General features: G+C 39.3%; 1 protein-coding gene across 1 annotated transcript; it reads right to left on the bottom strand.

Moving 5' to 3' along the window:
• Window positions 1–1,907: 1,907 nt before the first annotated feature.
• Window positions 1,908–17,515, bottom strand: sec14l7 (SEC14-like lipid binding 7). The gene is made up of 12 exons (XM_086152695.1): window positions 17,409–17,515; window positions 16,412–16,487; window positions 9,464–9,507; window positions 8,388–8,450; window positions 8,120–8,308; window positions 7,781–7,876; window positions 7,474–7,534; window positions 6,259–6,342; window positions 6,071–6,177; window positions 5,857–5,996; window positions 5,279–5,448; window positions 1,908–3,472 (listed from the first exon to the last, which is right to left on the bottom strand). Exons 1-12 carry the CDS (start codon window positions 17,460–17,462, stop codon window positions 3,345–3,347), a joined length of 1,212 nt encoding a protein of 403 aa, XP_086008821.1. The 5' UTR covers window positions 17,463–17,515; the 3' UTR covers window positions 1,908–3,344.
• Window positions 17,516–18,187: the final 672 nt, after the last annotated feature.

Below are 18,187 nucleotides of genomic sequence, written 5' to 3'. Positions count from 1 at the left end.
GTATCAAACATTCTTTTATACACGCAAAGAATGTTCGTTTATATCCATGTATGTCATAAGTCAACTGCTCCTTAAGTAGACATTAAAAAATCCAAGTGAAAAAAATGAAAAAATTCAAAATAAATAACAAGCTGCATTAGAAAATAATAAAAATGCTCATTGATGAAAATTAAACATTTCATCAGATAATTGATCGTTAAAAATTTCTCCGACGACTCACTCGCCTGATTTATTTACCAGTCTCACTGGAAACAAAAGGTTGAAAAAATGAGGGCGCGCACACACACACACACCCACACACACACACGCGTTGATTAGTATTTGGACGCCCCCCTTAACTGTGCTGCTCCCCCAATGCGGCACTGCTGCTGCTGCGAAACGCCGCTTCTTATCCAATTGTATCCGGAGCCAGATGCCGTTATGTAACACATGGCATCAGTGCACCCCCCCCCCCCACACACACACACACACACACACCCTCCATCCTGCAGCAACCCGCTTCCCTCGGCCCCCCTCAACCCCCGGGATGCTCCGACGCCGAACCCGATCTGTGGATAAATCAAAATAAAACATGAAGTCTTGGTGTTTTCCTGTTCCTGTTGGATCTGCGAAGGACGGCGTGGAAAAGCTGCACGTTGTTTTGAAATGTTTATTAACTCTCGGCCTCATTAGCCGCTAATATCCTGGAGGTCAGCCGTTATGTAAGGCGGTAATTCCCCTCGCTGTGTGTGCGGCGCCATCCGGTGGTAAAACATCCGCCCGCCGCATTCGCACTATTTTTATAATAATAATTAGTATTATTATTGCCCACTAATATTATTATAACAATATTAATTATGATAGTATTACTACTATCATTATTATGTTTTTATTTATTAACATTATTTCTATATATTATTTCCATTTTCTATCATTAATGTGATTATTGTTATATTTTTATCACAATTGATTTTATTCATGAATTATTTTATGACTATTGGTTCCGTCGCAATCGTCATTATTGTTGATCATTTCATTAGCGTTGTTTTTGTTCATTTATATTATTATTACTATTCCTATGATTACTTTCGTCATCATATTTTTTTACATATATTATTTATTCTTTTCGCCTATTATTGTTCCTACTGTAATTACTATCGTTATAATGATAATCATCATCGTTGTTTTTGTTTATTTATATTATGACTCGTTTCTATTATGGTCGTCTTTATTACTATCATTGCCTTTTTTAATTCATATTATTTTCATCACCTTCATCATTATTATTATTATTATCATTTTTGTTTTTTGTTTCAATTATTTACACCATCATCATCATCATTAATATTATTGGTTATTATTATTATCATTGTTGTTTTTGTTAATTTATATTATTACTACTAGTATTACTGTTTTGTCACCATTATTATACTTTTTTATTTATATTATTCTTTTTGCGCATTTTTATTTCTACTGTAATTACTATCGCTCTCATAACCATCAACGATGACATCATTGTTTTTGTTTATTTATAGTACGACTACTTGTTTCTATTATTGTCATCTTTATCATTATCTTTGTTTTTTTAATTCATATTATTTTAACCACCATCATCATTATTATTACGATTGTTGTTTTTTCAATTTTTTCTATTATCATCATGATTAATATTATTATTATTATTGTTATTACCATTTTGTTTATGAACATTATTACTACGATTTTTATCATAAACATCAGTGTTTTTATTTCTAATGATTTAATAATATCGTTATTATTCCCCTGGTACCAAGTTTAATACAAAAGTAATTACATTCAGAGCAAACGAGGGCCGATTTTTAAACAAAAGTCAAACTGACTGAGAGGAAATAAAATCTTTAACTCCCTTGAAATGAATTTAGTTTGATTTTCCAGCCATTATCAAAGAGTTAAATACCAATCACATTTCCTTTATTTATAGAAATATTCACCGACAGACCAAACGTCAACACTTTCATTTGGACTGAAATAAAAAAAATTGTGAAACTGAGTAAGAAAATTAAAAAAAAGGCTCCTGTTTCATTTTTCTTTCCTCGGAAACCGATTGATGTTTCCATCCCAACGTGTGGTTTTTAGAAACGGTGAGTCGTCCCTTTGAACTTCAAAGAGACGTTCTCTCTCATGTTAAATGATGTGACATCGAAGCCTCTGTGATGTTGAATCAGTTCAAATGACGTCAAATCCACGTCGCGTCTCAAAAAAAAAGACTTCTATGATGGTATTTTAGTGTCTCTTTGATGTGAAACCGCAGCCCTTGATGTTCAATGAGCCTCTATGACGCAAAATCAACATCAAACATGATGTTAAATCGTAGTCTCTGTGATGTTAAATCTATTTGTGATGTTACGGTCTCTATGATGTCAAATGAAATTCCCTATGATCGGCGCCTATGACGTTAAATCATGGTCTCTGTGATGTTAAATCTCTTTGATGCCACATCTGTAAGATGTTAAATCACGGTCTGTGATAATAAATCATAGTCTGTGATGTTAAATCACAGTCTTGATGATGATAAATTATCATCTGAGTGATGTTACAACGAACTCTGTGATGTTAAATCTATGTGATGTCACATCAAAGTCTCTTTGATGTCAAACCAAAGTCTATGATGTCAAACAGTCTCTATGATGTTAAAATCAGTCTGTGATGTTAAATCACAGTCTTGATGATGATAAATCACTGACTAAATGATGTTAAAACAAACTCTCTGTGATGTTAAATCGTTACCTTTGATGCTACATCAAAGTCCCTTTGGTGTCAAACCAAAGTCTATGATGTCAAACAGTCTATACGATGTTAAAATCATGGTTTATGATAATAAATCAGTCTGTGATGTTAAAGCACAGTCTTGATGATGATAAATCACAGACTAAATGATGTTAAAACAAAATCTCTGTGATGTTGAATCATTACCTCTTTGATCCTTCAAACATCACAGTCTCTTTGATGTCAAACAAAGTGTCTATGACGTTAAATCGCGATTATAATTCATAGCCTCTTCAATGTTTTTCGATGTTAAATCACAGTCTTTAAGACTTTAAGTGATCTTAAAACTCTCTCTCTCTCTCTCTCTCTGATGTTAAATCGTTACCTTTGAAGCTACATCAAAGTCTCTTTGATGTCAAACCACAGTGTCTACGATGTCAAACAAAATCTCTATGATGTGAAATCAGCATCTATGACATTAAAAATCACGGTTCTCTGATTCTAATTCAAAGTCCGTTAACTCAGCGTCTCTTTGAAGTTAAACGAAAGGCTCGCGGGTCCGTTTGATGTCCGATCCACCCGCTCCTTCCGGAAGAATCCGGACGCTCGCCGCGGCGCCATCACTGCAGCCTCCTGTCTCCGCGGTCGGCCGGACTGGCGTGGTCGTCCGGAGGAGGGAGAACCTCCACCCTGTAGCTCACCTTCTTGGACTGCAGGAAGCTGTAGCTGTTGTCGAAGCAAAGGACGTCTGCGGAAAACATGGAGGACGAGCGGCGGCGGCGTCACAACCTTCCACGTGGAACCACGTTTTAAATCGTCAAAGCTTCCCGTCGCACGTCTGTGTTTTTGTGAATAAACGTCGAGGAGCGGTTTTACAAAATACACGTCGCGTCACTGAGTTGATGCTAACGCTAGCTGTTATGCTAATACCCATCAGACTTTTTAATTCCTCTTCCTTCAGCCGAAGGGAATCTTCAAATCTTTGTACTTTTAAAGACCTTAAAACACTTTATAGCCCCGACTTTGACACTTTGTGGTTTTATTTGTATTTCTTATTCTCCCTCCTTCCTGCTATTATTTATTATTGTTATGTTTTTACTTGAAACTCTGCCACAACAATGTCCTTTCCAATAAAGTTGTTCTTATTCTTATGATGCGCTGAATGCAGTCGTCCAATTTCCAAAGTTGAGCTGTATCTTAAAATAAAATCCTTTTTTTTAATTATTAGCATTAATATTTATGTAGCTGTTCAGTCAAATAAGTAATGAATTTGAAAAAAAATATATATATATTTTCTTTTTTGCAAAGGCTCAAGCAGGAGTTTAGAACAATGAATAGATATTTTAAATCAAAACAAAAACAACACAACAGTAAAAAACATAAGGGTGCTTTCATAACAGCTACATGTACAATATTTTTTTATTCTCTTCGACACTGAATAGTTTATTTGTATTTGTTATTCTCTTTTTTTAATACAATTTTCTACTATTATTTATTATTGTTACATTTTTCTTGTAACTACCACAACAATTTCCTTCGGGATAAATAAAGATGTTCTTATTCTTATGATGCTCTGAATGCAGTCGTCCAATTTCCAAAGTTGAGCTGTATTTTAAAATAAAACCCTTTTTTAATTATTACCATTAATATTTATGCAGCTGCTCAGTCAAATAAAGTTATGAAATTGCAAAAAAAAAAAAAAAAATTTTTTTTTTTTGCAAAGGCTCAAGCAGGAGTTTAGAACAATGAATAAATATTTTAAATTAAAACACACAGACGAACAATAACACCAGGGTGACTAAAGAGCCAAATTGAATAATAATAATACTAGTAATAACAAAAACAACACAACGGTTATAATCATACGGGTGCTTTCATAACAGCTAAATGCTAAATGTACAATAACAATAACAATAACTGCTAAATGTACAATATTTTTTCATAATCCTCGACTCTGAATAGTTTATTTGTATTTCTTATTTCCGTTTTTTTAAATACAATTTTCTACTATTATTTATTATTGTTATATTTTTCTTGAAACTCTGCCGCAACAATTTCTTTCGGGATAAATAAAGTTGTTCTTATTCTTATTCTTTACCGGCATTGGCCACTAGATGGCAGCACTTGCACACACAGGGCAATCACCCAATGGTAGCATTTAGCTAAGCTAACACTACGGTCATGTTGTTCATGGGGGTTTTGTTTGTGTTGTGCTGCTAGCAAACGGTGTGCTAGCAGCTAGCAGCTGGGGTTGAGGTGTCAGATGGTAAACAAAGCCTCTCATTGGTCAAATAATCATTTCGCCGGTGGCTAACGTCCCTTCCCGCAAGGCTAGCCGCGTGCAACAATTCCCAACAGCTAACAAATTAGTTTTTGCTGCATAGCGCCCTTAATTATGAAGCTAGCCGAGCGTAGCACCCACGCTCGCGTCCACTAGCCTTTATCGAGATATTTTCCAGCCTGCGTTCTCACATCTGAAGCCTCGCAGCTTCGCACGTCCAGGGTGGATATTGACACAGCATGACTGAGCTAAGCTAAGCTAGCCGCTACTCACAAACCCCCGGCTCGGGGCAGGTCAGGCTGCTGTCCTCGGGCACCAGGTGGGCGTTGTAACGTTGGCTCGGGAGAACCTGCGCCATGTCGGCCACCTTCTGGCCGTCGCCTGTCTCGGTGCGCCGGTAAACCCCGAAACCGATATCGGCTCCTTCGCTAGCGAACTGCCACCTGCCGAGGGAAAGAGACGAATCGGGTTTTAGCGCTTAGCGACAACCGGCTCGACGTGGGCGGCCGTCCGCCTCGACCAGCTGTGAGGAGGGACGGGCACAAAGGATGCCGTGCTAATACTAACAGCAGCGCTAACAATAGCACGCTAATAGCCACTGCGGTTCACCAAGCCACGCCCCCCTCGAGGGACTCAGGACTAGAGAGCGATCGAAGACGCTATCAAGAAACAAAAAACATTCCCTCGACGTTGGAGAAGTTAAATTTGCAGGAAAATGTTGCGCAAAACTAGCAAAAACTGTGTCCAAAAAAATGCTCGGGCGCCAAACAAGACCCAGACAAAAGGCAAACGCGGCGCCCCCTTGTGGTACAAAGTGGAAGTGCGGGACACCAAAGAAGGAGGGGAGGAACCTCAGCAGGCTCCACGCCGTGGCCACGTCGAACTCCAGCTGCAGGACGGATCCGCGACCGACGGTCACGCTGGAGTCGTAGTCCACCTTCACCGAGTCCCGGACGTAGTAGGACCTCGGTACCGTTCCGCCGTAGTTGATCTGGAACCGCGACAATTGCCGGTTATTCCGACCGCCCGCCCGACGGGCATACAAGTCCTGCCCCTTCCGCTTACCATGGTTCTGCAGCGCGGGTCTCCGTCCGGGTCGGCGAGGGTTCCTCCGTAGACGACGGGGAGCTGCTCGGGGTCGATGTGCTCGCGCAGGACGTCCTGCCAGTCGCCTGCGACCAGCAACGGTACGCCATCAACGGGGTTATCGGGAGGGCCGAACCGCACGGACGGCGAACGGCGGAGGACCTTACTTCCCAAGACCAGGATCTTGCGCCTGGTTTCCTCACTCAGGAAGTGCTTGATGAGGTTGTAGGCCATCGGGAAGAGTCGGGGAGCTGCGGTGGAATAACAGAAGGTCTCGTCAGACACGACCACGCAGATAAAACATCCTGAAGAACAAGATGAGCTAAAGACGCCCGACGTGGCTAAAGGGGGACGAAGCTAACGAGCAAAGGTGTCGAGTCTTTGCGGAAGAAGAGACGTTATTGTTCGTGTGGATGAATGAAAGCCAGCTTGGAAAGTAACATGAAGACCGTTTGGTTCCACTTGGAACAGGGAGAAGATCAGGGTGAATGGATGAAGGAACAACTGATGAAAGAATGAACTGACGAATAAAGTAACAAATGAATGAATGAATGAACAAACCACTGAATGAATGAATGCATGAGCTAATGAGTAAATGATTGAATAAATGACTGAACTAAATGAACAATGAATAAATGAACAATGAATAAATGAACAATAAATGAATGAACGAATAAACAAACATTGAATGAACATTGAATGAATGAATGAATGAACAAATCAATGAACAAAAAATGAATTGATGAATGAAGGAATTAATTAACTAGTAAATGAACAATTGAATTAACGAATGAATGAACGAACGAATGAACTTCAGAAATGAATGAATTAATTAATGAACAAACTAACAAATGAATGAATGAATGAATGAATGAGTGAATTAACAAATGAATGAATGAACGAACAAACTAAAGAACGAATGATTGAATGAATGAACAAACTAATGAATGAATGAACGAATGAATGAGTAAATGAATCAATGAATGAATGAATGAACGAACAAACTAATGAATGAATGAATGAACGAATGAATAAGTAAATGAATGAATGAATGAACGAACAAACAAAAAACGAATGAATGAATGAATGAATTAATTAACGAACAAACAAAAAAACGAATGAATGAATGAATGAATGAGTAAATGAATGAATGAATGAACGAATTAATGAGTAAATGAATGAATGAATGAATGAATGAATGCTTCTCGGTGCATCCGCGCCATTGGTTGCGAGAGTCCTTTTCCTTTGAGACCACCGTTGCCGTGGTTACGTCAGCCTTCACCGACGCCACCCGGCTCCGCGGCAACGGGACGGCGCCGCCGACTTCTGTCGCCACGGTAACGCCAAGGAGACGGTTCGGCGAGGAGCGTCCGACCTCCTACCTTTGATGAGGAACACCCTCTTCAGCCCCTCGGGGTAGTTCTCCTCGAACATCGTCAGGATCTGGAGACACCACAGGGTGAGGACCTTCTGCAGGACCTTCTGAAGGACCTTCTGAAGGACCTCCTGCAGGAGCTTCTGCAGGACCTTCTGCAGGACCTTCTGCAGGACCTTCTGAAGGACCTCCTGCAGGACCTTCTGCAGGACCTTCTGAAGGACCTTCTGAAGGACCTTCTGAAGGACCTCCTGCAGGACCTTCTGCAGGACCTTCTGCAGGAGCTTCTGCCGGAGCTTCCGAGCGGCGCCCACCTCGCCGTACGTCTCCACCGCCGGCTTCCAGAGGTGCTTCAGCCCCAGACCTTCGCAGTCGTAGATCAGCGTCACGGCCTCGATGTTCCTCCCCAGCTGAGGAGGACGAGGAGCTCACGTTAAGGTCAGGAGGACCAGGGAGGAGCGAGGAGGTGAGGACACAAGGAGGTGAGGAGGTAGGAAAGAAGATGCTGGGGATGTAGGACACAAGGAGGTGAGGAGGTGAGGAGATAAGGAGGTGACGGTGTAGGTGGTGAGGAGGTGACAAGGAGATGGTACAGCCCAGAAGGTGAGGAGGTAGGACACAAGGAGGTGAGGAGTTAGGAGTTGAGTCGAGACCTTGAGCGTCTGCTGCAGACACTCCCTGTGCAGGATCTCCGTGTGCCTGATCTTGGTCTTCATGAAGTCCTGCTTGGAGGCCGACATCAGGAGGCCTTTGGGGTCCAGCGGCCCGACCAGGTCGTACCAGACGGGGGCGCCGTCCCGGTCGTAGCCGCACATCCCGCCCGACACGAAGCGCTCGATCACCTGACGGACGCCAACGTGAGCGGCGGCGGCGGCGGCCGGAGGCTCCACCCCCTCCGCCGCCGCCGCCGCCGCCACAAACCTCAGGAGGCCTCCAGGCGGAGATGATGGAGTCCACCTTCATCTGGCGTCTGAACTCCAGGTGCTGCCGGGAGGAGACGCATGTTTTTACTTTTTACATTTATTTGTCGGGTCAGAAATAAACCAAAAGTAAATCGACAAATTTAAAAAAAAATTGGATAAATTTATTCAATAAAAACATATTTTTGATTTCTTTTTCTGTGTTTTTTATTTCCTCACGTGCTGGAGGTAAAGAATTAGAAAAGGAAAATGAATTAAACAAATAAAAAATAGATAAATCAATTCAAAAAAACAAATAATTTTGATTCTTTTTTTTTTTTAATTTTTTTATTACAACATTTACTTTTTACCTTCTTTTGGAAGACAAAGGATGCCAAAAAAACAAATTAAAAGTAAATATATAGATATATTTTTTGAAATATTTTTGTTTTTTCCTTTATTTTTATGTTTTTTTTATTTCTCCATGTGCTGTGGGCAAAGAATTAGGAAAAGGAAAATTAAATAAACGAATAAAAAAATAGATAAATCAGTTCAAAAAAACAAATAATTTTGATTCATTTTTTTTTTAATTCATTACAACATTAACTAATTACCTTCTTTTGTATGGAAGACAAAGGACGCCAAAAAACAAATTAAAAGTAAATATATAGATATATTTTTTAAAAAAATTTTGTTTTTTCCTTTAATTTTATATTTTTTATTTCTCCACGTGCGGTGGCAAAGAATTAGGAAAAGGACAAATAAATAAATGAGAAAAAAAAATAGAGAAATCCATTTAATAAGCCATTATTTTTACTTATTTACAGAATTGATTTCTCTATATTTTCATGTATTTATTTATTATGACATCATCTACTTTCTTTTGTATGGAAAACAAGGGAAGCCAAAAATTCCAACAATAAATTAAAACATTAAAATATATATGTGTTGAAACATTTTTGCTTTCGCTTTGTTTTTATATCTTTATTTATTTCTCCACATCGTGTGGGCAAAGAATTAAGAAAAGGAAAAATAAATAAATGAATAAAGAAATCAATGAATAAATAAATCGATGGATCAATCACTCAGTCCTGTTACCTTCCTGATCATGGCCTCGGATTTATCCACGTTGAAGTTTCGTGCTGGAAGAAAAAGAAAAAAAAAAGGTAAAAAAAATACAGACTTGTGGAAAATTAAAAAAAAAAAAAAATTAAAAATTAAATTAAAATGAAATTATAATTCAGCTCCATGTCAATTTTCACATATTAAATTAAAATATAGTCTGATATTATGACAATATTTCTTCCTCACAGTAGTAGCTTTTTGCAGTTCCAACAACCTTTTCAGTAACTTTGCCATTTCTCTGTGCATGTGGGTTAGCATTAGCATTAGCATTAGCATCAGCGTTAGCATTAGCATTAGCATTAGCAGATCTTCAGTCCCCAGATACGGGCTGACACAGAGGTATGAGCTCTTCTGGCCATTTTGGAGTTAGCCGACCGCTAACGGGGTTCTTCACACTGGCGAAGTAGCGGTAGTGCGTCTGCTAGCCCGCGGTTGACGCTTTAGCAACTCGCCGCTTTCCATGTTGCCGTCTTCCCCTTACTTCCTGTGCAAAATAGGCTACTTCCTGGTAGCAAATCCTAGCTGGGCCGTGTCCTTAGAACCCGGCTGGTGGGTTCTGACCCATCACATATTTGGTAATTATCTTGAAATATGATGTCACACGGCCGTCTTAGGGGAGTTTTATTGATGTTCTCTCTTGTTTTTTAACTAAGTAACTAAAAAAAAAGACAAATATTGAACCGATCGATCGCCTGGTCAACAGACACCACGTCCCATGTGACCAGGAAGTAAATAACACAAAGACTTTGGATTTCAGTCAGAATCAATAACATCAAAAAAATGACTTTGGATGGAACCAGCAGGGACGGATCGCTAATCCCAGATGGCCGACGAAGCACCGGCCCTGCAGGACATTTACAGGGCTCAAAGAATTGTTATCAAATCAGTTTGGGGCTCTTTGGTGAATCTCATCCACTACTAGAATAATAAAATGTAAACGTCTACCTTGGTCCTGCTCTGGGATCAACAACAAGCTGTTATTTGTGTCCAAGTTAGCACTATTAAGCAGCCTAGCTTTGTTTGAAGCGTCTCTGTCTAAGCTAGCACAGGTAAGCTAGTTTGAAGCGTCTTTGTCTAAGTAACACAATTAAGCTAGTTTGAAGTGTTTTTGTCTAAGCTAGCACAGGTAAGCTAGTTTGAAGCATGTTTGTCTAAGCTAGCACAGGTAAGCTAGTGTGAAGCGTCCTAGTCTAAGCTAACACAGGTAAGCTAGTTTGAAGTGTCTTTGTCTAAGCTAACACAGGTAAGCTAGTTCGTAGCATCTATGTCTAAGCTAACACAGGTTGAAGCGTCTCTGTCTAAGCTAACACAGGTAAGATAGCTTGAAGCGTCTCTGTCTAAGCTAACACAAGTAAGCTAGCTTGAAGCGTCTCTGTCTAAGCTAACACAGGTGAGCTAGTTTGAAGCACCTTTGTCTAAGCTAACACAGGTAGGCTAGTTTGAAGCACCTTTGTCTAAGGTAACACAGGTAAGCCAGTTTGAAGTGTCTTTGTCTGAGCTAACACAGGTAAGCTAGTTTGAAGCGTGTTTGTCTAAGCTAGCACAGGTAAGCTAGTGTGAAGCGTCCTAGTCTAAGCTAACACAGGTAAGCCAGTTTGAAGTGTCTTTGTCTGAGCTAACACAGGTAAGCTACTTCGTGGCATCTATGTCTAAGCTAACACAGGTAAGATAGCTTGAAGCGTCTCTGTCTAAGCTAGCACAGGTAAGATAGCTTGAAGCGTCTCTGTCTAAGCTAACACAAGTAAGCTAGCTTGAAGCGTCTCTGTCTAAGCTAACACAGGTAAGCTAGTTTGAAGCGTCTCTGTCTAAGCTAGCACAGGTAAGCTAGTTTGAAGCGTCTCTGTCTAAGCTAGCACAGGTAAGCTAGTTTGAAACGTCTTTGTCTAAGCTAGCACAGGTAAGCTAGTTTGAAGCGTCTTTGTCTAGGCTAACACAAGTAAGCTTGTTTGTAGCGTCTCTGTCTAAGCTAGCACAGGTAAGCTAGTTTGAAGCGTCTTTGTCTAAGCTAACACACGTAAGCTTGTTTGTAGCGTCTTTGCTTAAGTTCATGTTTACCTCATAAACATGGTTGGAAATAGCAGCTAGCCGAGCCATTTTCCTAGCAGTTAATGGAGGGATATTTGCTAAATGGAAACGTTCTCAATGTGTCCAGCATCTTCACGGCTACTGTGTTACAAACATAGTGATCGTACGTTGACAAGCCACTTGCTTGCGCAGTAGCAACAAACAACACTTCTGCAAGTACAGGTTCGCAAGTGCCACTGAGGCTGCCCACAGCATTATGTCCTCTGCTTTTTCACCCGCTTGGTTGGAGGGTGAACCAACTGCAATTCAGAGCTCTGCCGTCTTGGGGAATGTCGACCGGAAACCGCCAGACCAAGGACATGGTGGTGACCTCCTCCGGCAGACAGGGGCAGCTAGCTGAGGCAGTCGCCGCCGGCATCCAAGAGGACACCGGCGGAAACGGTGAAAGGGTACAGGTACCTGGGAACTGTCCTTGCCAAAGCTACTCTGGCATCAAAACACAGAGGAGGGCAACCTTTATCCCAAATAGCTTCTGGTTCCTCTACACCCAACATCTTCGACAACACCTCCCTTGCCACCCAACCACGCCCCTTAAGCCCTGCAACACCACAGTACTTGGTGGACACTTTCGAGGTACCGTCTATAGCATACATGTCCAGATCAACACTTTTTTGGCTTGCGAGCTACTTTTAAAGTGGCCCAAGTCAAAATGCTTTACAGACAATAAAAATGCTAAACTTCTATCTATCCATAAACATGTACGGCACAAAACAAATTTGGGCCATTGCCTTTCTCTGCGCGAGGGTGGGTTGCATAATCCGGACGCTAGTTACCAGTAGCCCCCTTGCGAGGTGGCGCTTTTTTCTGCAACCAACTGTTGGGCACCCCTTGTTTAGATGCCCGGTATGACACAGATCATAACTGTTAATTCACAATTCTGCTTGTGCTATGCTACTCCATGTACCTTTTAACTGCCCCTTGGGAACAACTTAAGTTTTTCTGAATCTGATTAATGCTAATCCAGCAGGCTAGGGGTGCCTATCCCTGCTAGCATTGGGCTAAAAGCGGGGTTCACCCCGGCCCTGGACCTCCGTGATGTCATTTGTAAAAACAAAGCTCACGATATTTCAACTGTAGCAAAAAACGCAGCTTCCTTTGTAGGAAATCAAGATATCATCAGCATAGCGACGCATTATTTAGATCAACAAGAGTGCAAAAGAATTGAAAGAACGACCGATTCCAGACATGTAATCCGCAATTAAATGAATTCATGTGTAATTACTTCTGTCGCCATGGAAACGGTTTGCAGTCGTCGGTCGGAAAACTTCCTGAGGGTCGAGTTTGTTTGAACGTTCCAGGTTGTGTAAACGTTTTATTTGTACTTTGTAAAGAGGGTAAAGATAATCAAGCTACATCATGGAAAACATTCATTCCTTTGAAGGCTAAACTTAAGACAGAAACTTAAAACTGATCTAAAAAAAATGATTAAAAATCTGAAATTAAAAAGAAAAAAAAAAGAAAAAATCAGGATATCACCTGCACTCAACGATAAATAAAACACAATTGAACAAAAACCTTAAAATCTGCATTAAACGAAGAAATTATTTGATCATTTGCAACAAATAATCATAATAATCAATAAATAATAGCAAATCTTTTTTTAAATCATCATTTAAATTCTAAAAAAAATATTACCTTTGACCATTTTGTCAAAAAGTTGATTTAAAAGGTAAAATTAGAAAAGCTGAGATAAAGTCAATTGAGAAACAAAAGTTTTCTCCAAAACACTAAAAGAGTAGCAGGAAACCATTTTAATATTATTTCATGAATAAAAAATTTAAAAAACAAATATATCTGTGTAACTATATCTATATTTAATATTTGATTATTTTAAATTCAAAATTTAATAAACCAAATTAAATGCAAAAAATTAACTGTCTGGTTTAAATGTTAAAATACTCAAAAACACAAATCAAATATTACTGGGATAAAACATTTTAATTTAAATAACTTTCAAATTTCGGGAGTCACTTTACCTGAAGGAGAGGCTCGCAAATTACCAGGCAGTTTTTTATTTATTTATTGAATGATTTTAAGGTTTTAAAGGTTTTTTTTTGGTAATTTGGTGATTTTAAGGTAGTTTGTAATTTGTAAATACAGTTGTAATTTATTGAAGGCCGTTCTTATTATTATTTCAAGACACTGAATCTCTGATGTGTCGGCACTGTAGTAATTAATCGCTGATTTTAAATTTGTTTGTCGCTGGTTTTAAAGTATTTCTGATTTGAAAGTAGATTTTGCCGATCAGCTGTAGTTATCGCTAATTTTTAAGCTTTTTTCTTTCCCCTGACACAAAGAATATCTGACTGGAAGGCCAATATTCACCCATTTTAAGTTTATTGCTAATTTTAAGCTAGTTTGTTCCCACTGATTTTAAGGAAGTGCATCGCTGATTCTATTGACGTTTAGCATCGGTTTTCAAGTATTTTATTTTAGATTTTAAGGTAGTTTATAGCTGACTTGTAAATACGGTTGTAGTGTATCTCTGATTTTAAGCTAGTTCAGCTCTGATTTTGAGCTAGCTAAGCTCTGATTTTAGCTAGATTAGCTCTGATTTTAAGATAGCTTAGCTCTGATTTTAAGCTAGTTCAGCTCTGATTTTAAGCTAGTTCAGCTCTCATTTTAAGCTAGCTCAGCTCTGATTTTAGCTAGATTAGCTCTGATTTTAAGATAGCTTAGCTCTGATTTTAAACTAGTTCAGCTCTCATTTTAAGCTAGTTTAGCTCTGATTTTAAGCTAGTTCATCTCTGATTTTAAGCTAGTTCAGCTCTGATTTTGAGCTAGTTAAGCTCTCATTTTAAGCTAGCTCAGCTTTGATTTTAGCTAGATTAGCTCTGATTTTAAGCTAGTTCAGCTCTGATTTTAAGCTAGTTCTGCTCTGATTTTAAGCTAGTTCTGCTCTGATTTTAAGCTAGTTCAGCTCTGATTTTAAGCTAGTTCAGCTCTGATTTTAGCTATATTAGTTCTGATTTTAAGCTGTCTTCGCTCTGATTTTAAGCTAGCTTAGCTCTGATTATCAGCTATCCTAGCTCTGATTTGGTGAGTTTAAGTGAGTGTTTTTCTGATGTCTACATACTGCAGTAATATATATCGCTGATGTTAAAGTAGTTAATCGCTGGTTTTAAATAATAATAATAATACATACGATTTGTATAGCGCTTTTCAAGGTACATAGAAAACAAAGAACATACACATAGTTTACATAGTACACACATAAAGTGCCTTCTATCTGATTTTAAGGTAGTCCTTGCCGACATGCAGGCCACCTGGCGCTTCAGGTGTTCGCTGCCTTGCTAACGGACACTTTGGAAAATAAACCACCAAGTTTCCCGCTCGACCAAACCAAACGAGCCACAGCCGCTACCTGATTGCTAATCATAATCTCATTTTTGCGCCCAGGCGCGAACCATTTCCTCACAATATAAATACGATTACGTAGTCTTACGAACTTTCCTTCAACATTTGAGGGAATCAAGGGAGGTGGTACTTTCTTGCTAATTCTGAAATACCTCCCATAGCACTGAAAGCTAAATCATGCGTCCCAACACTTTATTCAGACTAAGAGTGGATGTGTTCAAGAGTAGCCTATTGAAGAGTAAATGCTACTTGGCTTTTGAGTACCTGGGAGTGGTTTCTGGCCGCCCAGCGGACGGAAAAACCTGTTCTTGTGTTTTTACAGGACACCTTTACATGTTCGCTGCTGCGAGTTTCAGGTAAGGAAACACTGGAGTTGGGGGAAGGGAGGTGCGTCTGGTATCCATACCTCTCGGGAGGTTTACCGTTCCCCGGGAACCAGACAGTCTGATTTCACAGATACCCAACGTGTTGTGCTACATGCAGCTAGCTCATTTTTAGCGTGCTATTAACCGTTAGCTTGTTTATACTACGTTATAAACGATGGCTACTTCGTAGTAGCAGTCAGCTGTTTTTTACTAGTTTATATGATTAGCTTGTCTCTACTACTATATAGATGTTTTCTAATTTGTCTCACATTGCGCTACTCATTACATTAGGTAGCTTTTACTCTTTATATACTACTTACAAATGTTTGCTAGATTGTATGACTTTATGCAGGATTGTTTCATAATCTGTTAGCTAGTTTGTACTTCTTTATAAAGAGTTAGCTGCTACTTAGCTTCTACTTTTTTGCACAGTTAGCTCATTTTTTCAACTACTTTAAAGACCGTTAGCAACTTTATACTACTTTATACAAACAGGTAGTTAGTTTGTACTGCTTAAAAGGGAGTTTGCTACTTTACCATGCTTTATTCACAGTTGGCCATTTTGTACTGTTCAGTCACTAATTTGAAATACTATATAAAATGTTAGCTAGTTATACCACTGTTCTGACAGGAAGTTATTTTGTTTTGCTTAATAGTTTTAGCTAGATTGTACTACTTTTCACTGTTAGCTTACTTGCTGTTTCTAGACATTGAGCAAGTTTGTGAAACTTTATTGATGAAGTAAGCTAGTTTGTACTGCCTTTTACAGTGTTAGCTACTTTATAAACTAGCTTACAGCCAGTTTGTCCAACCGCCACCTCAACTAGGTAGTTTGTGCTACTTTACATCCTGTCAGGCAGTTTGTGCTACTGTTTTACAGACGGTTAGCAAGGTTAGCGTAGCAGGTTTAGAGCGACAATCTCATCAGTGGGCTGTTCCAGGCAACAACAAAAAAAAAAAGAACATCAGCTAAACAAATTTCCATCGTTGCTTAATGTTTGCACCGCAAAGCTAGCATAGATGGATGTAGCCTACTTCCCCCGAGGGCTGAAAACGGAGACCCTCTTTACCAACGCCGCAAAATTGTTTGTAGAGCGTGAGGTTTGGTTCTCACCTCTCAGCCAGCGCAGGAGGTAGTGGTCGTGCTGCGCCGGCAGGTCGGGGAGGACGTCCTGGATCCTCCCCCGAAACTGGAGCCACATGGATCCACAAGCAAAATAAAAACAAAACACAAGGGAACTTTGAGCTGAAAATAATAAAAGTCATCGATCGCAAGCATTTGCGTACAGTTAGTTAGTTGTTACTACTAGCTAATTGGCTGTTAGCTAGTTTACACCTCTTAGTGCAGAGTTAGCTCATTTGTTGTTTACATATACTCGACTGTTAGCTCATTGGTATTGTATTATGGAGAGTTACGTCATTTGTCCTACTTTATGCATTTTCTGTTTTTATAAGATTCACTAGTTTGTCCTACTTTGTGGACGGCTAGGTAGTTTATAATGCTTAATCCGCAGTTGACCAATTTGTTTGGTTCAGAAAGACGCAGTGAAAGCTAGTCTTTTTGAACTTGAACGCAGGATTATTAGCGCTCTTTCAAATACTACTCGGTACTATTCAATGTATTATGATAAAAAAAAACATTTTCAGACTAAAGACACGTTTTTTTTTTTCTAATATATAAGATCCAGGCGTGAATTATCATAAAGAGGGAAATTAAAAACACAAATGAGTCCTATTTATTTGGATTTGAAAGAACAACCTCGTGCTTGAGATGATCTTAAATAATCTCAAATGCGGTATTTTTTGAAACGATCTCCCGACACCGCGATGCATTCCAGTTGAAAATGCCGATTCATTTTGGTTAAGAAGTCGTTAATCACAAAGAAAAGAACAAGAATAACATTTTCCCTTAACTTAATTAAAAAACACTGTTAAGTCTGTTTTAAATCCATTTAGGTTTTTTTTTTGGATTTAAGCTGAATTCAAGTCAGAAAAATCAGGAAACAACAACAACATGTGTTCTCAGAGAAACACTGACAACACACACACACACACACACACACACACATTCAGAGCAGTAATTATTGTGTAATTACAAAATATTTAATTACCTCCATTAAAGAGTTGACCTGTTTGGCGCTCAGGTCTCCAATCCGCCCGCTCATGGTGCCTCTGCCGAGTGTGTGTGTGTGTGTGTGTGTGTGTGTGTGTGTGTGTGTTCGTGCTGCTGCGACCTGCAGGGGCTTGGTGGTGGGGGGAGGAGACAAACACACACACACATACACAAACACACACTCACATTTTGGTCATCATTTATTTTCATGTTACGCTAATTGTATGTTTTCATTTTAAGACGTCTGTTGTTCTTACAACTGATTCAATGCTAAATTTCTTTATCTTTCACAATTTTACCTTATTAACACATTTATTCGATGTATTTGTTTTTGCCTATATCATTTCATTTTTTTATTTCTAAATTCCCTTCCTTTTTTTTAATTTCCAAAATGATGTTTGTTTTTGATTTACTAGTAAATTGTTTATTGACAAGTAGTCATTAGCGCTAGCTACTTTATGCACATTTAGCAAATTTGTTGCTTGCAATACTTTATACCCAATTAGCTAGTTACTACTAGTTACTACCCAATTAGCTAGCTTCTACTTCTTTATTGACAGGTAGTCAAGAGAGTTAGCCAGTTTGCTATGCTTTATGCGTATCTAGTTGATTGGTTGGTTGTACTATTTTATTGAAAGTTAGCGAGTTCATCTTTATTGACAGTTGGTTTGTACTGCTTGATAAGAGTTAGCTAGATTGTACCGCTTTTCAGACGGCTTGCTAATTCCTTCTGCTAGGTAGACATTGAGCTAGTTGGCACTACCTTTATTGACAGTC

The sequence above is a fragment of the Fistularia commersonii genome, chromosome 9 (assembly GCF_037954325.1).
Source record: "Fistularia commersonii isolate RoL2024-O1a breed Wild chromosome 9, RoL_Fcom_v1.0, whole genome shotgun sequence".
Lineage (NCBI taxonomy): Eukaryota > Metazoa > Chordata > Actinopteri > Syngnathiformes > Fistulariidae > Fistularia > Fistularia commersonii.
Note: the sequence above shows the minus strand (reverse complement) of the source record. Positions and strands in the feature narration are given on the sequence as shown.